At 42.3% G+C, this 25,730-nt stretch overlaps 1 protein-coding gene across 4 annotated transcripts in view; it reads right to left on the reverse strand.

Moving 5' to 3' along the window:
* The window catches only part of magixb (MAGI family member, X-linked b), a 126,193-nt gene that overhangs the window by 23,328 nt on the left and 77,135 nt on the right, over positions 1 to 25,730 (reverse strand). For all 4 annotated transcript variants that reach the window (XM_061983256.2, XM_061983246.2, XM_061983237.2 and 1 more), the window contains exons 5-10: positions 24,633 to 24,806; positions 10,836 to 10,983; positions 9,309 to 9,373; positions 5,976 to 6,137; positions 4,011 to 4,521; positions 989 to 1,535 (exon numbers count right to left, since the gene is read on the reverse strand). In XM_061983256.2, coding sequence (XP_061839240.2) covers positions 989 to 1,535; positions 4,011 to 4,521; positions 5,976 to 6,137; positions 9,309 to 9,373; positions 10,836 to 10,983; positions 24,633 to 24,806 — 1,607 coding nt within the window. The remainder of the gene's footprint in view (positions 1 to 988; positions 1,536 to 4,010; positions 4,522 to 5,975; positions 6,138 to 9,308; positions 9,374 to 10,835; positions 10,984 to 24,632; positions 24,807 to 25,730) is intronic.

Here is a 25,730-nt window from a genome sequence, read left to right on the forward strand (position 1 = left end):
ACGCACGAGGACAAACCAAATTGGGATAAATGATTGGAGCCCCTACTGTTTGCAATGCGGGAGGTACCCAAGGCCTCCACACGATTTGCGCCTTTCGAATTATTATACGGCAGGAGGCTGCATGGGGTTTTGGACATAATAAAGGAAAGCTGGGAGGAGGGCCCAAGCCCCAGCAAAAATAAAATTGTGGAGGTTGCCCTCCAGTGGGTTCTTCGGACCACCAAGCATTGACATGAGAGTCCAGGTCAGATTCACAATGACGTTTTATTTTTCCAAATACAGTCTTTTTGTGGCTTTTCAGCAAATGTCTTTTCTCTCGCTTTCGCTCCGACTCTACTTCAGTTCCAACTCCCACTCCAACAACTCTCTCCTCCCGGCTGCTGCCTTTTAACAGAGCGACAGGTGATTAGATAACCAGGCCCAGGAGGGCCATCTACGCACCTGTCGCTGATTTCGAAGCCGGTCCTGGCACACTCCTCTTCGCTGCGGGCCCGCAAGCCACGCCCCCCCCCCCCCCCCCCCCCCCCACCACAGTGGACATGTATCCAAGAAAATTTGGAGAAGCTGCTGAATGTTTGTTTAACAGAGAAACAGCTCGAAGGAGATACCATAGAAGTCCACTCTCCAAGGTAAAAGCTGTACTTTATTATTACATTACTTCATAAAACTATTGTAGTTGTTAATGGTACATTCTATTGTATTGTTTTATACAATATTTTTTACGTAAATGTTTTTTTTTAAAAGCATGTTACATATTAAAATGGTGGTGTTTTTTTGGGGCGGGGGGGCATCAAGCACCAATTAAAAAAAATTCAATTCAATTCAGTAGGAGACACTAACAAACAAACAAACGTAAAACAAACGTACAAGTGTTTTGAGTTAAGAGCTCTGTCACAAAACCAATTGAACACATAAGTTGAGGTACTACTGTACAGTATTTACAATAAAGAGTGGTTTGTTATCCTGCTTGCAGTGTTGAAAACGTTACCTGAGCAAAACTAAGACTCTGAACATCAGCTCCATTGATTTTGACAATAGCATCTCCTGGCTGTAAAGTACTGCACTGCTTCCTATCCCAGATTCTCCTCACGACGGTCATCCTGCACCCAGGACCACCAGCCATCACGCTGAACCCCAGGCCCCTGTCTCCTTCACTCTGGGCCAAAGCCACCGGCACCAACTCCCCTCCGCTGAATCCTCTAAGTCCACTACCCACACTCATTGCTCCAGGAGAGGACATCTTGTTAGGACTGCTGGTGTTGCTATGAAAACCATTGAAGATGCGGTGGCGAGGGCTGTCAGGTGTTAATGGAGGTCTGAGGTGGGAGGACTCTGGACTGAAGAGGCGGACGTGAGCACTGCGAGGCCCACCTGGGGAGGACGAGGGCCTCTTGGGTGACTGAGGCAGGGGCAGACGGGACACGGGCAAGGTATAGGTAGATAAGTCACTCTCAGATGACTTGGATGTACTGTAACGTAAATGATGGGGCTGTGTGGAGAGGGAGTTATTGTTGTGATTACGGATCACTGATGCCCTAATGAGAAGAAAGAAGAAAGAACAAGTAATGGGTGAAACATTTTTCAGTTTCAGTTACAGTATTGCCTAAAATGAATGAAAGTGTCTTTCTGCCACTATGTACTACACCAGGGGTCTCAAACTCAATTTACCTTAGATCCGTTGAAGGCATAGTAAGTCTGGGAGAGTATTCACTTAAAATCACATTTTACCAGGTGACTGAATGGCTTGTTTGAGATCCCCAAACCGCACTAGGGCCTGATCTACTAAAGGTTTGTGTGCATCAAAACACGTGCAAACTTCACAGCACACGCAAAGCTGATCTACTAAGCTCATGCGCAGATGATTTTGTCTCATAAATGAGCAAAATAGAGAGTGCCATCCATTTAGCGTGTGTGTCTTGATGTATATGCAGAATATATGCTAATTATAGAACGCCAACAATACTAGGAGACGCAAATATATTCATGGACTCTCGCAATATGATTTATCAAGACTAACTGTTATGCAGCCGCTGTTTTGCATCTATATTTAGCATGTTTGAAATCCATCCATCCATCCATCCATTTTCTACCGCTTATTCCCTTCGGGGTCGCGGGGGGCGCTGGAGCCTATGTCAGCTACAATCGGGCGGAAGGCGGGGTACACCCTGGACAAGTCGCCACCTCATCGCAAGGCCAACACAGATAGACAGACAACATTCACACTCACATTCACACACTAGGGCCAATTTAGTGTTGCCAATCAACCTATCCTCAGGTGCATGTTTTTGGAGGTGGGAGGAAGCCGGAGTACCCGGAGGGAACCCATGCAGTCACGGGGAGAACATGCAAACTCCACACAGAAAGATCCCGAGCCTGGGATTGAACCCCAGACTACTCAGCACCTTCGTATTGTGAGGCAGACACACTAACCCCTCTACCACTGTGCTGCCATGTTTGAAATGTGCCTGCAAATTGGCACCGTTACGCATAAATGGTTGTAAGAAAGGCGGCGATGGCGCTGAAAAGACAGCAATGACGAAAGAATCCTCCATCCTACGTCTGCGTCAACATAAATAAAAATAGACTTATTGTCTATTCAGCAATATGGTTTTATAATTTTAGAGCTGCTAGATTACTTAAGGGGCTGATTAAAACTAATTTTGCCTTTATTTTTTTCATATAAGAAATATATCAATATATATCCATCCATCCATTTTGTACCGCTTGTCCCTCTCGGGGTCGCTGGAGCCTATCCCAGCTGCATTCGGGCAGAAGGCGGGGTGCACCCTGGACAAGTCACCACCTCATCACAGGGCCAACACAGATAGACAGACAACATTCACACATTAGGGCCAATTTAGTGCTGCCGATCAATCTATCCCCAGGTGCATGTCTTTGGAGGTGGGAGAAAGTCGGTGTACCCGGAAGGAAATCAGTTACGGGGAGAACATGCAAACCCGGGGAGACCTTCTAAATTGTGAGGCACACGCACTAACCTCTTCACCACCGTGCTGCCTATCATTATATATCCTATATAAAAAATATCTTCCAATATGCATTTTCATGCATTTTTGCATGCATTTCTGGATAATTCGAGATGCACCATCACAACACCGGTGCCTCTCAGAGCACTCCTTTGGTGTGGCAAAAATAGGTTCCGTCGAGTCGATCATACTTCTAGAGTATATTGTTCAGAAAATGTGGTGTGTGCTGCATATTCCACAACATAACAAAACAAAATTTGTTGGACCATTGGACATATACGATGTCATAAATGTGGAGGGAAATTAGTGTTTCTTTGGGCAATACACACAAGCGTTTTGATCCTTCGATGTCGCCTCTTCCTATCATTGTGAATCCGAATTCACCAAGCATCGGATTGTTCACTTACTAATAGGGAACGTGAGCTGGGTTTAGACCGTCGTCGGACAGGTTAGTTTTACCCTACTGATGATGTGTTGTTGCAATGAGAAGGGCATGCTACATTTTAACACTTAATAATTGTGCACACAGTCTTAGGAGATCACCTGCCACACGCCCACTAATAGTACAAACAATTTTATTTTATTATTTTGCACACGCTGTTTAGCATGTGGTTATTTGGATTTTAGTAGATCAGGCCCAATGTTGTTTGACTGGAGAATGCAAAGTCAATTGGCCTCCAGAGGCCACTGTTCAATTTTGACTACACACTACGTCCTGAAAAAGACACTACATAACGCATGTTTTTATTATTAACGCCAAAATTATATGTTTTTTTATTTGTAACATTATACATTTTCATCTACAGCATATGATGTCGTCATAATCCATGTGAAGTAATAAGTTGGGCTAAATCACATGGTTTAATCGTCTCAACATCACGTATGCAAATACTTTTTTCCCCATAAAGAACTAAATAAGATCATTAAACACACAAAAATAAGACAATCCTATTTATATACAGTATATAATGTTGACTTCTAAAAGGAAAGAATGTCAGTAGATTATCTTATTGGGTATAGTGTTACCTGTGTGAACCAATTGCAGAGACCACTTCACTGTCACTCTGGCTTGCAAGTGTTGGATCAAGTGACTGCAGTCGGGCCAAACTTTTCAGGGAGCGAGGTGGGCGCGTAAGCGGCGGAGAGGCAGTATTGCTCAAACTGGAGCGTCTGAATGAGGATTGTCTGCTGGCTAATGAAGCGGCATTTCCATTAGCGTCAAGGATCATGCCAGGTTCCATGTAATCGCTGTGGAAGCCGTTAAAGTGGTGGGTCTGGGGAGTTGGTGTCAGGCGTCGAGGTATTTGGTGAAGAGACTGAGGCTGGAAGGTGGTAGGCAATAAGATGGGGTCCTCACTGTCTTGTAACCTTTGAGGGGACTGCTTGAGACACCCTTCGTGGTTGTATAGCATGGGGTATCCTCTTCTGACTGCTATTTGTACACTGTGGCCCACTTGTATTGACTTGAGCATTTCCACTACCTCTTTGTGAGACATTCCCAACACACAAATGTCATTGACATATACCAGGATGTCCGCTGTTAAAAGTACAAAGGCACACTGTTAGTATTGGCTTTGACATTTGCACTCGATAATGATTTTAATGCAATTGGTTAACATGCAACTTCCTGGCTACAGATATAGAAGAGCCTCAATTTATTATCAAGATTGGTTTTAAATGGGCAAGACTTTTGTACAGTAAATCTTGAAAAACTTAATTTGCTGTGTGCATGCAAGTACAGAAACTGCAATGTTTTCAGATCATTACATTAACGTTAAATACAAACGTATGCTGTGATTGTAAATGTGTAGGATATTTTGACTGAGAGACTTTTAGAATGTCTGAGCCTTGGCAAGAGTCTGCATGTGTTGCATTAAAGTGCTCTTGTTGAATGTACGTAATGCTGAAGTGTGCTCAAGAGTATACTTATTTTGTGCGGGTGTGGACTAATCCTAATGATTAATCCCTGAAAACCAGCAGCCTAATAACAAATATAAACTAGAACAATCCCTACAAACAGGATACGCTTCACTTCTATTCAGTGGTGATAGCAGCTCGTAGACATTTTTGTTGGGAGTGTTTACATCGGTGAGCTGCATATGCATGTGATATCATAGCCAGATTAGAGTGTGCTACCCTGGGGGATTAATAACTGATTACAATATACTCCATGCAGGAAATCAGGAATTTTCTGTATAATCCCAAAGAGTTTGGAATGAAAAGTAGAGCGATAAAAAATATGTCACTGTCTGCTGTTATGGCACCGATGTGATGGTCTTACATTATACTGCAATATACTTAAATGGTCATACAACACATTAAATGTATCTGCTTTTCTTCTTTATCTTTTATTCATTTAAGATTTATGTGAAGCAGCACCCGAGCAATTAACATTTACCGTTAAATTATTACTGTATTGTTTTTTTTTTCCTTTTCAAACCACAACCATCAAAAAAAGATTGACTGCCAAAAGAAGAGATTACAAAAGGGTATACATTTGACATTGTTTATTAATGTTTTTTATTTACAAATAATATCTATTATTATTATTGATATTGTTTATCATTGTTATTATGATCATTATTTTATGTTTAATTCATTTATCAATTTATCATTTACACATATTTTAAAAGGCTTTAAATCATTTTTTAGATGCCGTTACTTTTAGTTATTCTCCAGTGTGAACATCTCAAAGATGGCTCTTTTCCTTAATCCTCAGTGCCATGTCATGTTTTGTTATTGTCAACAGTCCTGTATGTGCGTACGTTTATGTATGTTTTTTTTTCTGTTCTTTTTCTTTTTTTTACTGCTGTGAAGCACTTTGTTTTACCACTTGCCTGCATTTTAAAAGCATATATAAATAGAGTTATATTGATTGTTGGTGAATTTTGTGGTGTTGTAAATAGCACTATAAGGCAGTTACTAAATATGATGCAGTACAGTAATCCACACAGTTATAGCAAAAGAAACGACTGTCGCGTGCATTGTCACCTGTCTTGAGTGCTGAGGGTCCACTTGAAGTCACACTGTAGACCTGCAGAAACTCTCTTGGCTTGCTGCCTCCAACAATATTAAAACCAAAGCCTCTGGAGCCCTTGATCAAATGTGTGCGCACAAGAAAACCCTGAAGATCCTCAGGGTGCTCGGTGAACCCTGACAAAAAAATATACAGCAACAGAAAAAGGAACATAAGATAGTGTGGACATTCCCCTCTGAGGAAAGTCATAAAAGTGTCCAAAGTGGCGTGAGTGAAAAGATTACTGCCAGGCTAGATTTGGAGCAAAAGAGCAGTGAAACTGTTTGTTGTGTGTGTGTTTGTACGATTTAATGGTCGCTGACAGGTTTTAGGAGTGAGAGGGGAAATAAAGTAAAAACATGGCAGATGGTCCTTCCCTAAAATACTTTACCACTATATTAAGTTGACATGCACACAAACTGAAAGCTAAATCAATAGCAGACTACTTCACATGTAATTATACTTACAGTACCATCTGTAATGTAATATTGTATTGTTTTGTGAGTATTTATTTCGGACATGTTAAAAAAAAGGAGAAGAAAAGAAAGAAACCCAAAACAAAACAATAACAAGTAATACAATAACAACAGTGATATTTTGAACATGATTACAGTTACATGTGTACAGTTTCACATTCTAACATGTACGAAAAGGAGTAAGAAAAAAGGAGAGCTTATTTTAATGCTACCCCTTTTTTGTCTGGAGATCATTTCTTACACAATTGTTCACTTCATTGTTCGATCTTAAACACAGCAATGAATGAATGGATTCATAATTATCAATACAGCTCACATGAATAGGTCGTTAACTTACTGTATGGTTCACATAATTTACTGAAGAGGTGATAGATTATGTGTCATTCATTGATCAGGTTCAAGATTTTTAACAGTATTCCGCTTCCTTGTAAACATGACTTTCAGTTTGAACAATTTCTTAAACTGAATCATATCAGCACATTGTTTGTCTTCTTTGCTTAATCCATTACATAATTGCATTACACATACTGATAGTCTTGTACATTCATACACATATTTTAACTTTCAATATTCTGTAAGTTTATATTTCTCCTCTTTTGTTGACAAGAATTGTTGTACATTTTGGGTAGCAGGTTATTATGTGCTTCATTCATAATTTTAGCTGTTTGCAATAGCACTAAGTCTTTAAATTTCAATATTTTTGATTTATTAAATAAAGGGTTTGAGTGTTTTCGAAAACAAACATTATGTATTATTCTAACAAAGTTTTTTTTTAACACAGATTATGAATGTAATGTACTTCTGTAGTTATTTCCCCATATTTCTACACAAAAAAATAGATATCGTATATTTAACATTTAATATTTTAACATATTTCGCTTTGTTCATTATTCAAATATTTATTGTCACTGAAGTGTCTGTAAATTGTAGTGTGTACATTTTTTTTATAAGATTGTGAGCTTGGTCAGAGAATTTGTTAGGGGACTATTCCATTAAGGGAAGACATCCTTAGATAGGTCCAGATGTCAATCACAGCTCATCCAGAGAGCTTTTCTTATGCCTTCTGATCTCTCGATCTCTCTCTCTCTCTCTCTCTCTCTCTCTCTCTCTCTCTCTCTCTCTCTCTCTCTCTCTCTCTCTCTCTCTCTCTCTCTGCCCACTACTTGCTGTCCATATCCTACCAAGTCAGACCTACACTGTTCCAATATCCATTTCTCTGTTCTCAATTGTTGATGACTGATGATAACAACCAAACCCAACCCCCACTCCCCTCCACACCCCGGATTGTAAATAATGTAAATAATTCAATGTGATGATCTTGTGTGATGACTGTATTATGATGATAGTATATATCTGATAGTATATATCTGTATCATGAATCAATTTAAGTGGACCCCGACTTAAACAAGTTGAAAAACTTATTCGGGTGTTACCATTTAGTGGTCAATTGTACGGAATATGTACTTCACTGTGCAACCTACTAATAAAAGTCTCAATCAATCAATCAAGAGTGCCTGCTCTTGCCCTAGGGCATTGGGGACCTTAAAGGTACGCAGGGTTTGGATTTTAGGAGGGAGTATACACACATTAGCAACATCTGACAGGAGGCCCCACCCATAGATCAGGGGTCAGAGGTCACTCGACTCAAGGGATCAAAGTGACCACGCATAGATGTTTTGCAAACTGGGCTTTGTCCACACTGGCTGGCTCCAAGACCACAACAACAAATAGTAAGAGACTGCCTGTAAGGTGAATAAGGAGAGGGAGAAAGATTTTCATTTGGCTAACATCTCCGCCAGGTTTGCTGCAACAGCTGTAATTGTGCAGGCTTTCCTTATCAAATAAAAGCATTTATTCAACGATCAGGTCCGCACGAGCATGACAAAACCAGAAATACACATCATCACCTTGTGTTGTATATTTGTATATGCGATTTCCAGTTCATTTTGTCATTTATTATTATTCCCCAAAAATATTTTTATTTTACTCACATTTTTGGGTTTTAATAACAATGTTTAAACATTGATATTTATCAATTTTGTTGGTTTTGTTTTATAGTCAGATAATAACTTTTGAGTACACATTTGACAGTACATTGCTTTCAAATGAAGGGAACTGTAGCACCGCTTGCTGGCTGCAAAAAAGTAATGCAGCCTGCCGAGGTCTCTCATTTATGGGCTGTGGTACAGTTAAAGTTAAAGTACCAATGATTGTCACACACACACTAGGTGTGGTGAGACTATCCTCTGCATTTGACCCATCACCCTCATCCCCTGGGAGGTGAGGGGAGCAGTGAGCAGCAGCGGTGGCCGCGCCCGGGAATCATTTTTGGTGATTTAACCCCCAATTCCTACCGTTGATGCTGAGTGCCAAGCAGGGAGGTGTACCATCTTTATAGTCTTTGGTATAAACTTGGCCGGGGTTTGAACTCACGACCTACCAATCTCAGGTGAGTAATCAGCTATATCAGTCACTTACAACAAACCAGAGCATGTATTTCTTCTTTTTGCAGCAAATCATGTGATCAACTCATGAAATACCACTGCCAATCACATGACATACATGTGGCGAGCCCGCCGGCCTCGGCTCACAAGCATGGCGTTGTGCCAGTGGTGCCGAGCTTTAGGCCTTAATCACTTACACGTCTCAGTTCAGCCAAAAGCTCATTCCATCTCATTTGACTTCAACCAGCTGGCTGTGGCTGTTATTTCCGTACTTGATAAATATGTAGCATCATTTTGGGCCCGTTCAGCCGTTTCACATGCCACCCATGTCCCGATAATGACAACATGCAAAAGGAGGATGAGGGAAGAAAGAAACAAAGAGGCTCACATTCATTTTTGTAGATCGACTCTCTGCTTGGAGCTCGAGGACTCTGCCAGCTGGTTCTCTTGTAGCTTTTGGAGACAAAAGCAAATCAAAAGAAAAGGGGCATACAAAGACACTGATATGTGTAGGAGATAAGCATATGGAAAGTGTACAATTCTGCAAGCAAAAAAATTAAGAGAAATATTTACTGTATGAAAGCACATTCAAGTTAAAGTTAAAGTACCAATGATTGTCACACACACTAGGTGTGGTGAAATTATCCTCTGCATTTGACCCATCCCCTTAGACACCCCCTGGGAGGTGAGGAGAGCAGTGAGCAGCAGCGGTGGCCGCGCCCGGGAATCATTTTTGGTGATTTAACCCCCAATTCCAACCCTTGATGCTGAGTGTCAAGCAGGGAGGTAATTTTGCAGTCAAACCTCGAGGAATGTAACACAAAACATAATTTGGGAGAAAAAATACGCCTTTGTGATGTGATGTAGGATAATAATTCAACTCGGCAAGCATCTGAAAGACTGACTCCCTATGTGTGTTGCTTTGTCTCTGACCTTTTATGTGAAGACGGCTGAAAATGTGATAATGACCATAGAACATTTGGCAAAGTATAGCTACTAATGTTAGCTATCATTTAATGTATATTTCCTCATAACAACAAACTGACTGCAAATTAGGGGTGTAACGATTGATCAATATAGTGATAGATCAATTTATATTCCTAAGATCGAAGGAAATCAATCTGTTGTCCTTCCTGGAGATATGATTTAAAATGGAATTCATCTATTTTATCGATACTAGAAAAGAAAACATTGGTTTTAAGAACAGCAAACTTTGTATAAAGTTGTTTTAGCACTTTTGAAATAATTGCAGATTGTAAACTTTATGCTATAATATCTAAGTTGGCGTTCTCCTGAGGGGGGCGTCGTGGAGTTGTCCAAGTGAATTTTTACTTATTTTCCTGCATTCTTGTGCAGAGCTCAAAGGACATACTCTGAAAAACTGTATTATTATTGGGCGACCTTGATAAAGCTGAGAGAGCACAGTCATTTCTAACTTTTCGACCCAGCTAGGCTGAAGTCCTTCTCTGCGCTAGCATGCTATGTTAACCAGACGCTCGGACCGCGGCAACAAACGACAACAAGATTTTTTTTTAAAAAGTGCGGTGGAACACTCCGGAGCATGGTTAGCAAAGGAAGGCTAGCTCTTCCGGTTATACTACTGGCAAATGTTCATCTTAAACTTCAGCAGCAAGACTTGGGGAAGAGGAACAGCTGCCCAGTAAGGTCATTTCAAACTGCAAAGTATTATTGTGAGTGTCATCATAGTATTATTTTTAAATATGTTTTTAAATCTATTGAGTGTTAAATTTCTAAATTATTCCATAGGTGAACTCCTTTATAAGATCTTAGTTTTACATTTTTCCGTACCTTTGCTTTTGTGTACACACAAATCCCGATATATCTACTAAACATTTTTTAATGGATTCATTGTATTTTTCTGTTTCTTCCTGAGAATTCAAATCCAAACACTCACTCTTTGTAGGGACACTCTCCTGGATCACTAAACGCCTGCTCCCAGTGGTCCGGCAGCATCCCTCTACCTCTGGCTCCGCCCATATTGCAGACCATCCCATTTTCGAGGACACTCGATGCCCTCCGCCGACTTGGTGAGCATAGTCTCCCTGAACGGAAGATGCGTTGAAAATGAGAAGAAAGGTGACATGTCATTAAACAGATGCAGCCTACGCTGTAAAAGGACAGTAATGACCTGATGCTGGCATTTCTGCACTGGGTTAAAAGACCTGACGTCAGCATTTCTGCTGATTTTGTCCTCCCTCTCAGGAGATAGAGTGTGACTGTGCATGTGTAGCACACACTGAAGAATAGCAAGCATTTTTTTGGGGGGGCTAATTGTCCTTGATGTCCTTCAGCCGTGCGCTCCAAGGTGGATCTGAGTGATGTTGGATGCAGGTCAACACCAACCCACTCCACTATCCTGCACAGCATTACTCAAGATGATGACTCAGCAGAAGCCGAAAGGAATGACTCTTTCGAAATACACAAATGCAGCGTTTAGGACAGTGTTTTTCAATCTTTTTTGAGCCAAGGCACATTTTTTTAATAAAAGGAAATATGGAGGCACACCACCAACAGAAAAATGTTAAAAAATGAAACTCCACCAGGTTGTTGTGCCTTATTTTGAGTTTGTGGTTGTTTTCCTGTTTCTAATGCTTTAGTTCCTGTCTTGCGCTGTTATTTTGGTTACCCTTTCTTCTTGTTTTGTTGGTATTTTCCTGTAGCAGCTTCACGCCTTCCTTTGAGTGCTATTGCCTGACCTGTTTTGTGTTAGCAATCAAGACTATTTTAGTTGTGTGTACGCTTTGTGTTAGCAATCAAGACTATTTAAGTTGTGCGTACGCTATCCTTCTTTGTGAGGACATTGTTGATTGTCATGTCATGTACGAATGTACTATGTGGACGCCATCTCTGCTCCACACGATGTAGGTCTTTGCTGTCGTCCAGCATTCTGTTTTTGTTTACTTTGTAGCAAGTTCAGTTTTACTTTCGTTTTGCATATGCTTCAGTGCTTTTTCCTTTCCCTTTTGTTCACTTTTGGTTTAATCATTACATACTATTTTACCTGCACTCCGTCTCCCGCGGTGCTCTGCATATTGGGATCACGGCAAACCATCCTCGACACATTTCGACTTCTGCAAAGCAATGAACTACCTGCTGCCACCTACTGATATGGAGTATTACATGGTTAACCTGCCGAGCTCTATACAGCACAGACACTAGAGATCGGCACATTATTTGCAGATTATAATTATTGATTTGCAAAAAATATTTTTTGGACCAATTCGGTGAAGTTGCAAAATTTCTATACAATATCTCACGACACACTAGTTTGCCGGGGCACAGTGGTTGAAAAACACTGGTTTAGAACATTCTATCCTAAAACTTTCATTCAAGCCAACCAAATGATCACACATTATTTTATAATTGTGCAACTCCCGGTTATCATGGATATACAGTGGTTGTGAATGTGAGTGTGAATGTTGTCTGTCTATCTGTGTTGGCCCTGCGATGAGGTGGCGACTTGTCCAGGGTGTACCCCGCCTTCCGCCCGATTGTAGCTGAGATAGGCTCCAGCGCCCCCCGCGACCCCAAAAGGGAATAAGCGGTAGAAAATGGATGGATGGGATGGGTCTGTTGAAAACCAAATCATATGAACCAAGTATCCACAGTATGCCACATCCGTACTTCTTTTTTTTAATTCAATAGTGTTTTCCACCTTCCTTATCAAAGTGCTGTCACTCACACTTGTTATTTTTTCTTTTTTTTTTCTTTTTCTGGCATCTGTTTGTCTCGAGAGACAATAGAGTTTTGCGCACAAATGTCAATTCATGTCATGTGCAACGCCTGTTGTGACTATATAAGCCAATTCTTGACAGGCATGCTTTGTTGCAGTTCCTGCATACATATTGTATTGTTGGTTGATTCAGTGGGGGTGTGACTGTTCGCTTTCTACGTTCATGCTTCTCCTCCCACTGTCTTACTCTTCTTAAGTCACTCTGATGTACGCCCTCCTTCACTAACTTCCTCCATTTCCCACGTTCAGCTGAAGAAGCTTCCCAGTTTAATGTGTTGATGTCACTGGCCTTCATATCACGCTTACACACATCTTTAAAACGAAGGACAGGTCTTCCCACAGCCCTTGTTCCAGAGGCCAGTTCTCCGTACAGGATGTCTTTTGGAATGCGAGTGTCATCCATTCGACTTACATGGCCAAGCCATCTCAGACGTCGTTGTGTAAGGAGAGCGAAGATTGTCTTCATTCCTGTTTTCTCGAGGACATCCTTATAAGGGATGCGATCCTGCCATTTGATTCCCAGAATCCGCCTTAGGCACCGAAGATGGAAGGAGTTCAAACGGCGCTCTTGGCGTGCATACGAGGTCCATGATTCGCTGCCATAAAGTAGAGTGCTGAGAACACAGGCTTGATAGATCTTCATTTTCGTGTTGATGGTTAGCAGTGTGTTCTCCCAAGCGCGCTTGGAGAGTCTAGCCATCGTTGTAGATGCTTTGCCGATGCGGATGTTGAGCTCGGCATCGAGAGAGAGATTGCTGGATATGGTTGAGCCAAGATAGGTGAAGTTCTCAACAACTTGCAGGGTGTGGTTTACAATGGAGATCCTTGGAATGTTGCGCATATCTTGTCCCATAATGTTGGTCTTCTTGAGGCTTATAGTTAAGCCAAAGTCTTTGCATGCATCAGAAAAGCTGTTGATCAGCCTCTGTAGTGCTTCCTCTGATGGTGCGGCCAGAGCAGCAGCATCTGCGAAGAGCAGCTCTCTGATGGACTTTACGCACTCTGGTCTTTGCCCGGAGACGTGCGAGGTTGAACAGTTTCCCGTCGCTCCTTGTGTGCAGGTAAACACCATCGTCAGATGATTTGAATGCTTCTGACTAGCAACGAGAAGAAGATTCCGAAGAGCGTAGGAGCAAGCACGCATCCTTGCTTCACTCCATTCTCAATTGGGAATGGGGCTGATGCGGAGCCGTCACACTGGATAGTTCCTTGCATATCTTCATGGAATGATGTTATCAGCTTCAGCAGCTTTGGTGGGCAGCCTATCTTGTGCAAAAGCTTGAAGAGAGCCTTCCTGCTAACTAAATCGAAGGCCTTTGTAAGGTCGATGAAGGCGATATACAATGGTTGTCTCTGCTCACGGCATTTCTCTTGTAATTGTCTAATAGAATATATCATGTCAATGGTCGATCTCCCCGACCTGAATCCACATTGTGATTCTGGATATACACGGGCAGCAAGCAATTGCAGTCTGTTGAGTACCACTCTAGCGAAGGTCTTCCCGACAGTGCTTAGGAGGGATATTCCACGGTAATTGTTGCAGTCGCTGCGATCACCTTTATTTTTGTACAGTGTGATGATGTTTGAGTCACGCATATCCTGAGGAATTGTTCCTTCATCCCAGCATTGATATAGAAGCTCATGAAGATGGTCTAGAAGAACAGTGTCCTTACTGTTCTTGATGATCTCAGTGGGAATGCCATCGTTGCCTGGAGCTTTGCCACAGGTAAGGGAGTTGACTGCCTTCTTGAGCTCCGCTAAGGTTGGGAGCTTGTCGAGATCATCCATGACAGGTAGGTTTTCGATGTTCTCAATTGTAGAGTCATTGACTGCAATATCCCGGGAGTAGAGTTCCTGATAGTGCTCGACCCATCTTTCCATCTGGAGCCCACGGTCTGTGATGACTTCTCCAGTGGAGGATTTCAGTGGCACTACCTTCTAGGTAGTTGGTCCGAAAGCTTTCTTCATACTTGTATACATGCCACGAGAATTACCGTTATCTGCAGCCAGTTGGATACTCTCGCAGAGGTCGAGCCAGTAGCTGTTAGCACATTGCCTTGCAATGCGTTAGGCGTTATTTCTTGTCTTCCTGAGAGCCTCAAGTGTCTTTGCAGATGGATCGTTCTTATAACTCATTAGGGCTGTTCTCTTGGCTTCGATGATGGGCTCCATCTCTGCAAGCCCAGCGACAAACCAGTCTGGGTTCTTCTTTTCTCTCTTACCATAGATGGCCATGGCTGTGCTGTGAACAGCATCGCGGATGTAGTTCCATCGTTGTTCAGCATTACCAGCAGGGCAGTCCTGGAGTGCATTTTCGATGGACTCGGCGATGCATTCACGTAGGTCGGGGGCATGCATTTTGGCAGTATCTAGGCGTGGGCGACCTTTCTGCTTTGTACGGTGAATCCGTCTGGGCTGAAGACGCACCCTGCTGCCAATCAGTGAATGGTCCGTGTCACAGTCAGCGCTGTGATAGCTGCGGGTGATTTGAACGCAGTTCATTGACGATTTTTTTGTGATGATTAGATCTAGTTGATGCCAACTTTTTGATCTGGGATGCCTCCAGGAAACCCTGTGATGTGGCTTTGTTGAGAAGAATGTGTTGGTAATACAAAGTTCTAGTAGTCTCTGTCCATTCTCGTTTAGTTTTCCTATGCCAAAGTGTCCAATGCATTTGGGCCAGGAGTCATGGTCTGATCCCACTCGAGCATTGAAGTCTCCTAGTAAGAACAGGTGCTCAGTGGCAGGAATGTCAGTGATGATAGAGTCTAGATGATTGTAGAACTGATCCTTTGCCTCTGCAGAGCTGCAAAGAGTAGGAGCATAAATGCTCAGGATGTTTACTGGGCCTGAAGCACTTGACAGGCGAAGAGAAAGTATGCGTTCTGTGCCTCCATTTGGTGGTTCAGTTGAGGAGAGTAAGGAGTTCCTCACTGCAAGTCCGACGCCATGCAGACGTTGTTCCTGTGGCTCTCTTCCCTGCCAAAATATGGTGTAGTCTTCTTCTCTGATATAGCCGTCTGAGGGGAGTCTCGTCTCCTGCAGGGCAGCAATATCGATGTTGAGCCTCTTGAGCTCACGGTTGATGATGGCCGTCTTCCGATTGTCGTCAACTGTGGATAGATCTTCCGAGAAGCCAGGACTCATGGTCCTGACGTTCCAGCTTGCTAAACGCAAGACAGGCAGCTTTTTCTGTTTTCGTTGTTTGCCTGGTGCAGTATTTACAGTCCGCTTGTCAAGTCAGTCCTTTAAGCTCCAAGCACCCGATGAAGCAGGCGGCCTGTGGCGGGTCAGTACCTTATTAACCGGGGGCTTCCCAGCTTAAGGTGGGCGGTAACTGACCAGTAGGACGCGATGGTCCCTCCCACCGACGGAGATAACCCGTAGCGCCGATATCCTATGCCAATCGAAAACGGCTTATAACTCATAACTGTGTTGTTTCTGCTACTTTTGACAGTGGCACTGAAGTAGCCTCTCCAGTTTTTTGGCGCAAGCCTGGGCTAGAGGTATGGAGATCCTGGGTAGCCCATTCGTCAGAATCCCCCTCTCGGCCTTACTAACGTAGTCCAAAGGAAAGCATAGCGATACGTTTGGCATCAGTTTGGCTGCAGGAGCTGCCGGAAAAGTGTCGTATCGAACACCAGACCGCCTGCGGGGCTCCACTCCGTTATCCGTAACCCTGGACAGGGGCCCATACCGGGTACTGTCAGCCGGAGCCAGCTGAGCCCGAGACTCGTGTCAGGCAGGGTCGTCACGGCCTGAAGTAGTTGCCAAGTCCACTTGGCCACTACCCACTACCTTAACTCTTGTTATACCCAAGAGCAAACTCACAATGACTGTGTGCTTGCACAACTTTGTTTACATCACACGCACATACACAATATAGCTTTGCTCTCGAGAAAACTAAATGGCAGGTGTGGGAACGAGCACTTGGTGGACAAACAGTGGAAGTGAAACTACAAAATAAGAGTACTGGACAGTAACTTAAACACCACACAAACGGGAAGAAACAAGTCAAGTCCAAAACAGTCACAAGAGTGTGACAGATTGAGCTGTTACTGTTTGCTACAGCTTTACTTGGCTCTATGGTGGCTTATCATCAGTGTTGGGTTAGTTACTGAAAACCAGTAACTAGTTACATGTACTAGTTACTTTATTTCAAAAGTAACTCAGTTACTAACTCAGTTACTTAAACCAAAAAGTAATGCGTTACTGTGAAAAGTAACTATTTAGTTACTTATATATTTATTTTTCATTTTTTTAAGGCCCCATTTAATGCCCTTTTAGCCTTCATTTTAGTACTGTTATTGCACTGGAGAATAATACAATCTGTTGATCAACTTGACATGCATTTGCATCACTGAACTCTGCTAAGCAATGTGCTCTACATACAACACACAAAGACAAAGATATGTTTTAAAGGGCCAATTTGTTTCAGACCGGAACAAATTGACAAAACTATTTTAAATAGCTGCAACTTAACATACATAAGTAACAGACAGCATAATAACAACATAGCTGTAAAACAAGAAAGGCACACACTACATACATAAAGCCTAACCAGGCGTTTTCTCAAGGAATTCTGAAATAAAATCATGTCTGAAGCCCAGAACACTCTACACATTTCCCCACTTAGTTTAGAGAAAAGGAAATATTAGCCTGGCCCACTAGTATCCCTCTTTAGGTTTGTGAACTTTATAGTCTAAACATTTAGAGTGATGTGATAATCAAACACTCTAAAAGTTTAAAATGAAAGAGTATATAAGAGAATTGACAGAGTGTGTGTACCTTCAGTGTGCAGTGCCTCGTTAAAATCCAGCCGCTGTTGGAAGTGGAGGTGAGTGTGTGTCTCTTTACTAGCTTCGTCGAAGCATGTTGTTTTTGTCGCTGTTTCAGCATATTTGAAACTTACATTAAACTAAAATGTTCTTTTCTTTGTGGTCGATAAAAGAAACGTACTGAAAATATCTCCATTTTAAGAAACTCGGCTTCGGGGTTCGCCATGACGTCTTGATAGTAGACACAGACACGCCCCCTCCCACACACACACACACACACGTACACACAGGCAGCGCGCGGCGCGCCTCTTTTTTGTCACCTCTTCAGCAGCGCTGCAACACTCAGATCTTCTCAGTTTCTAGCCGATACTACATAAAAAATAACGCAAAATAACGCAGTAACGCATCATGTAGTAACGGTAACGGAGTTACTGAATATAAAAAATAACGCGTTAGATTACTAGTTACCGCCGATAGTAACGGCGTTACAGTAACGCGTTACTTTGTAACGCGTTAGTCCCAACACTGCTTATCATACAGTCGTACTAAATGTAGTCATCCCTTATTACATCACACTTCGAATGTCGCAGCTTCACCACATCGTAGATATAATAATATATAAATATTTTTTTTAATTAAAAAAGCATATGCTACTTGTTTTTGTTACGGTTCAAACACCTGCCGCCTCTCACTCTGCTGTGCGCTCCATGGAGTGCACCTCCTGACACGCCCACGACCGTTCCTCTCCTGCTGCTGCCGCGCAGTCACTCAGCAATCAACATACTTGACACTGATTTGTCTCCTGCCTTCAAAAGCCAGCGTGTCCTGCGTTCCAGTGCCAGAACGTAGCTACTTGTACAGTAAGCTTCTCACATCTCTCGCTTCTTTGCTCATGTGTTTCCTCGCTCTTTGTGTCGTGCCCACTGTGTCTTGTCTTGTTTTGTCATCCAGCAACCCTTCGTCATCCCCTGGTTTCGAGCTGTGTGTCTTATCTCCCTGGATCCCCTCTGGACTCTTTGCTGCCTTCCTGGATCTCGACCTCACGCCTACCTTTGGACCACGACGCCTCGCTCCAGCCCCTGACCTCCTGCCTGTCCTTGGACCTCTGAGCCTGCATTGCTCTTTCTGGACTTCCGCACGGATCTCAACACGCACCTTCAACACCACATGGTAACACTCCTCACATACTTGCTACACATAGTCACACCGTATACATTTGGGTTAATCACACACTTCAAATATATATATATATATATATATTTCAATAAACACGCTGCAAGCTAACAACGTCCCTGCCTCCGTGCGGTCTCCTTCTCCCACTGTGCCGTTAAAGTTTTTGGCCTATATTAAGTTGTATTTAAAGTTAAAGTACCAATGATTGTAAAACACACACTAGGTGTGGTGAAATTTGTCCTCTGCATTTGACCCATCACCCTTGTTCACCCCCTGGGAGGTGAGGGGAGCAGTGGGCAGCAGCGGTGCCGCACCCGGGAATCATTTTTGGTGATTTAACCCCCAATTCCAACCCTTGATGCTGAGTGCCAAGCAGGGAGGTTTATGGGTCCCATTTTTATAGTCTTTAGTAAGACTCGGCCGCAGTTTGAACTCACAACCTACCGACCTCAGGGCGGACACTCTAACCACTAGGCCACTGAGTAGGTATGTATTATGTATTATGCATACTTGCCAACCTTGAGACCTCCGATTTCGGGAGGTGGGGGGTGGGGGGCGTGGTTGGGGGCGTGGTTAAGATATATATATATAAGAAATACTTGACTTTCAGTGAATTCTAGCTATATATATTTTATTACATATATATATATATATATATATATATGTATGTGTGGGAAAAAAAATCACAAGACTATTTCATCTCGGACGGCGTGGCGCAGTGGGAGAGTGGCCGTGCGCGACCCGAGGGTCCCTGGTTCAATCCCCACCTAGTACCAACCTCGTCATGTCCGTTGTGTCCTGAGCAAGACCCTTCACCCTTGCTCCTGATGGGTGCTGGTTAGCGCCTTGCATGGCAGCTCCCTCCATCAGTGTGTGAATGTGTGTGTGAATGGGTAAATGTGGAAGTAGTGTCAAAGCGCTTTGAGTACCTTGAAGGTAGAAAAGCGCTATACAAGTACAACCCATTTATCATTTATCATTTATCTCTACAGGCCTGTTTCATGAGGGGGGGTACCCTCAATCATCAGGAGATTTTAATGGGAGCATTCGCATACCATGGTTTATATAGGGCACAGAGTGGGTGGGTACAGGCTGGCCTAGGGGCGTGGTGATTGGCTCATGTGTTACCTAGGAGGTGTTTCCGTCTATGGCGGCATGTTGTTACAATTTCGCTGCGCTTGTTGAGGGATGACAGGTCTGGACGGTAAATAATAAACAGTTTCTCTTTCAAGCATAGGTTGCATCTTTTATTACCACTATTGTAAGGTGTGCTGGATGCAAGAATTTTCCATGTTATTGAATATTCAACATTATTGTCTTTGAGGTCCCAAATGTGTTTGCTGAGTTCTGTGGTATTTCGCAGGTTTTTGTTCCTGAAAGAAGCCTTGTGATTGTTCCATCTGGTTTTGAATTCTCCCTCGGTTAATCCTACATATGTGTCGGATGTGTTAATGTCCTTGCGTATTACCTTAGATTGGTAGACAACTGATGTTTGTAAGCACCCCCCGTTGAGAGGGCAATCAGGTTTCTTTCGACAGTTACATCCTTTGTTGGTTTTGGAGTCGCTCTGTCTGGGGGTCGACGGCTCATTTGCAATTGTTTTGTTGTGGTTTGAGATGATTTGTCGTATATTGTTCATGCAGCTGTACCAAGCAACCCCCCCGTACCATGCATACGACAAATCATCTCAAACCAAAAAGCCCTTGATGAAAGCGGATACAATTTCACCCTCACCTATGAACCCACGCCAGGAAACCAGCCAAAAAAGAACAGAAAACGAAACAACATCATCTGGTACAACCCCCCATACAGCAAAAACGTCTCAACGAACATTGGACACAAATTCCTCAATCTGATTGACAAACACTTTCCCAAAGACAACACCCTAAGAAAAGTATTCAACAAGAACAACATTAAATTGAGCTACAGCTGCATGAACAATATACGACAAATCATCTCAAACCACAACAAAACAATTGCAAATGAGCCGTCGACCCCCAGACAGAGCGACTCCAAAACCAACAAAGGATGTAACTGTCGAAAGAAACCTGATTGCCCTCTCAACGGGGGGTGCTTACAAACATCAGTTGTCTACCAATCTAAGGTAATACGCAAGGACATTAACACATCCGACACATATGTAGGATCAACCGAGGGAGAATTCAAAACCAGATGGAACAATCACAAGGCTTCTTTCAGGAACAAAAACCTGCGAAATACCACAGAACTCAGCAAACACATTTGGGACCTCAAAGACAATAATGTTGAATATTCAATAACATGGCAAATTCTTGCATCCAGCATGCTGTCATCCAGCAAAGCTGAATTTGACCAAGCAACCCCCCCGTACCAAAAAGCCCTTGATGAAAGCGGATACAATTTCACCCTCACCTATGAACCCATGCCAGGAAACCAGCCAAAAAAGAACAGAAAACGAAACAACATCATCTGGTACAACCCCCCATACAGCAAAAACGTCTCAACGAACATTGGACACAAATTCCTCAATCTGATTGACAAACACTTTCCCAAAGACAACACCCTAAGAAAAGTATTCAACAAGAACAACATTAAATTGAGCTACAGCTGCATGAACAATATACGACAAATCATCTCAAACCACAACAAAACAATTGCAAATGAGCCGTCGACCCCCAGACAGAGCGACTCCAAAACCAACAAAGGATGTAACTGTCGAAAGAAACCTGATTGCCCTCTCAACGGGGGGTGCTTACAAACATCAGTTGTCTACCAAACTAAGGTAATACGCAAGGACATTAACACATCCGACACATATGTAGGATTAACCGAGGGAGAATTCAAAACCAGATGGAACAATCACAAGGCTTCTTTCAGGAACAAAAACCTGCGAAATACCACAGAACTCAGCAAACACATTTGGGACCTCAAAGACAATAATGTTGAATATTCAATAACATGGCAAATTCTTGCATCCAGCACACCTTACAATAGTGGTAATAAAAGATGCAACCTATGCTTGAAAGAGAAACTGTTTATTATTTACCGTCCAGACCTGTCATCCCTCAACAAGCGCAGCGAAATTGTAACAACATGCCGCCATAGACGGAAACACCTCCTAGGTAACACATGAGCCAATCACCACGCCCCTAGGCCAGCCTGTACCCACCCACTCTGTGCCCTATATAAACCATGGTATGCGAATGCTCCCATTAAAATCTCCTGATGATTGAGGGTACCCCCCCTCATGAAACAGGCCTGTAGAGATGAAATAGTCTTGTGATTTTTTTTCCCACACATACATATATTGCGCTCTACTACGGTATCGAGCACTATTTTTTGGATAACCTTATTAAGACATATATATATATATATATATATATATATATATATATATATATATATATATATATATATATATATATATATATATATATATATATATACACACATATATATATATATATATAAATAAATAAATAAAATAAATACTTGAATTTCAGTGTTCATTTATTTACACATATACACACTCATCTACTCATTGTTGAGTTAAGGGTTGAATTGTCCATCCTTGTTCTATTCTCTGTCACTATTTCAGAACACACACATTATACAAATATACATTATAAAATCAATAAGAAAACGGGAGCTCTAATTTGGGAGTCTGAATTAGGATCAGAAGTTCCTATATAAACATTTCGCACTCACGTCGCCTTTTTGTATTGATTACTGCAGCTGTGCACTGGATTCATTCACAAACACAAACTACAACTCACAAACACTTTAGAGTGAGGCTCCACCATCAGAATGTGTACTTAAACTTATAAAGATCACATGGATATTATTCAGTGAGTTGATTCACCAAAACTAACCTGTTATACAGGAGGAAAAAGCACACAGGACGTTTCAATTGTTCACAGACTGGTCACGCTCATCAGAATTGGGTAGAAACGCCCTACTGACCAATGTGAATACTGATAAATGTGTATCGACAGCTCCAAAAACGAATTCAAACCACAAAATAAAATAAATAAATCAACACAAAAATGTGACACATTATGGGTGGGTCACATATGCATGTACAGTAGATGGCAGTATTGTCCTGTTTAAAAGTGTCACGACATTGCTGTTTACGGCAGACGAACTGCTTTATGGTAGACGAAAACCTGACTGCTGTTGTTGTGTGTTGTTACCGCGCTGGGGGGACGTTAATGAAACTGCCTGACAATAAACCCACATAAGAAACCAAGAACTCGCCCTCGATCATTAGCTGTTTGGGAAAGCGGACGTGTGAACAGGCTGTCAACACGTCACTCAGGTCCGCAAGGAGCTGGAGCGGGCGTGGCCTCCAGCTCCGCCTGAATTTCGGGAGTTTTTCGGGAGAAAATTTGTCCCGGGAGGTTTTCGGGAGAGGCGCTGAATTTCGGGAGTCTCCCGGAAAATCCGGGAGGGTTGGCAAGTATGGTATTATGTATTATATATATTATATTGCAGAATTTGTCCTATTTTCTGTTAGTGTTATGTTTTGGCGATTGACAAATATTCTCTAAGCATGACTACCGTTTCCATTTCCACCTTGGCGCTACACTTTCTTCACCGCGGCAATATCAAGATGACCACCTTTTGGCAAGACAACTATTTGATGGATTTCATCTTCAACACAACACATCTCCACATTGGTAAGCTTTTGACGAGAGTGATTTCCAACAGCTGGAGATAGCATCGGCCATTTGGTGCGGCATATCAGGCTAACTGAGACTGCTATCAGCTATCAACAGCTGTCCAAAGTGGAAATTAACTCTTTTGATTCACTTTATCTTCAGCATCAATAACACAGCTTTGGCTTGAGCAATGTGGAATGACAATGCAGACATACGATGCTAACAACACAGAATGCTAACATCAAAGCTAACTAACTAACCGTAGCTGCGACTGTCAAGGCTACCAAGTTTTTGTAGAACACACGCTGGTGGTTTCACACAGAGAAGTCCAGTTCTAACTGAGCAGAATTACTCAGGATGTGACAAAGTATTTCACACATCCTGGCCGTGTTGTAGTGGCCGGGTAACAGCCATAGCAATGACGCTTGAAGGATTCTCCGGGCTACTATAGTACTGAGTACTGAGTACTGTAGCCTCCAATAGAAGAGACTGGCGGCTACTATATTGGGTGAAAATAGTGTAACGTTGACTACTGTTTATGAGTGTTATTTTATGTTTGGAAGGCTTTAATAATGTAAAAAAAATATATTTTGAAGGTTGCAAACAGTTTTTTATGCTTGATTCATTCATAATTATCCTGCTTCATGGAAATCTGTTCATCGCACAAAACAAAGGACTTCAAATAAAAGTGTGTTTACTCTTACCAAATCCGACATAGATATCCATCCATTCATTTTATACCACTTGTCCCTTTCGGGATCGCGGGGGGTGCTGGAGTCTATCTCAGCTGCATTCGGGTGGAAGGCGGTGTACACTCTGGACAAGTCGCCACCTCATCGCAGGGCCAACACAGATAGACAGACAACATTCACACTCACATTCACACACTAGGGCCAATTTAGCATTGCCAATCAACCTATCCCCAGGTGCATGTTTTTGGAGGTGGGAGGAAGCCGGAGATATATGTTCGGCAAAACTAAATCTGAGGTAACAGTGTATTGACTGATAGGCCCTAAACTGCAAAACAGGGAAAAAAAAACAACAATATATTATGTGTTTGTATAGGACCTGATCTAATCTGCTACCTCTCAAGGTGACTTTTCATATGATTTTCCCCTTGCCCTTTTTTGTGTAAGTGGACTCATGGCTACCCTCATGCCTACTTGCCCCACAAGCATTCTGACATTGCTTTGGAGGTGGTCCAGCAATCAATGAAGCCACAACCCCACTGAGACTTTGGAGCATACCAATCACACTAATGATTGATTGATTTCATTTAGAATACACATCGAAGCTACGGATGCGCTATTCACGTCTTGGCTTTTGTACAGGGCTGAATTTAAAGTATGAGACTTGCTGATACTTGCCTGAGAGGCCCAGGTCATCCTTGCCATTCTCTACTTCCGCCGCAGCCTTCTCCAGGTTGCTGAGCGACTTGCTGCGTTTGCGAAAGTTTCTAAGCAGGTTGCGGTGTTCCTGGTAAGTGATGGGGGGGCTCTCTGGGCTGATGTGGACTGGCCGAGGTGTGCCGTAGTAATTCCCTGAGACGGAGAAAGAAAAGATTGAGTGTCATGTGCTTCATTGGTGCAAAGAGTGGGTATGCACTATGCAGCACTGGGATGTGTTTGCATACCCCTTAAAAAGTATGTAGTTGCACCCTGATCTGCATGCACTGAGAATAATCGACCAATGCTGATATATTTTGCAAATACAGGAAATAGGATATTTAGATGTTCACTAGCACAGCATGCAGAGTGTTTATAAGTACAGTCTATGCATCATGAATCAGCTCATGAAGAAAACTCATTTTAATGCACAAGGCAACATAATCATCCACATCTTACTTTACTGAAGCGATGTGTCTGTCAATGTCACATGTGAGGCAGGTACGAGGACACAGAATATTGCTCCCATTAAACTCGCATTAATTATGGATGCTAATGCATGCAGCCGTTTTAATCAGACACAGCATTCTGACCCTAACTGGAAGTGGGACCTATGGGACGTCTGTGTATTGAGATATGCCTTTCAAGCTGCATGTCTCATTAATTTTAGTTATGTACAGTAGACTGTAATCTAAGTTTTAACAGAAACCAATTTCAATAATCTAGCATTTTTTTTAGCTTTCTGTGAGCAGAGATAAAATCCTTCTAATGCTGAAGTATGTATAACGCTAAATATAAAGCTAGGGCTGATTAGCCTAGTTTAGTAGATTGAGCATGGTTTTGTTGATAAAGAATATATAATTGTCTATTAGAAGGTATGCCGGGTTACTTGCTGGTTAGGACCAATATTATTAATGAGTCTTTTGAGCACTGTAAGGTTTAACTGTATCTCACCTTTTAAGAGTCTTTAAATATAGCCAAAATAAAGTAAACTATGCTATAATATGTTATGCTAAATTAAGCTAAAACACACCAAGTTAAACTCGGATAAACAAATTGAAGCTATTTTCTAAAAATGTT

The sequence above is a fragment of the Nerophis lumbriciformis genome, linkage group LG01, assembly GCF_033978685.3.
Source record: "Nerophis lumbriciformis linkage group LG01, RoL_Nlum_v2.1, whole genome shotgun sequence".
NCBI classification, from domain to species: Eukaryota; Metazoa; Chordata; class Actinopteri; order Syngnathiformes; family Syngnathidae; genus Nerophis; species Nerophis lumbriciformis.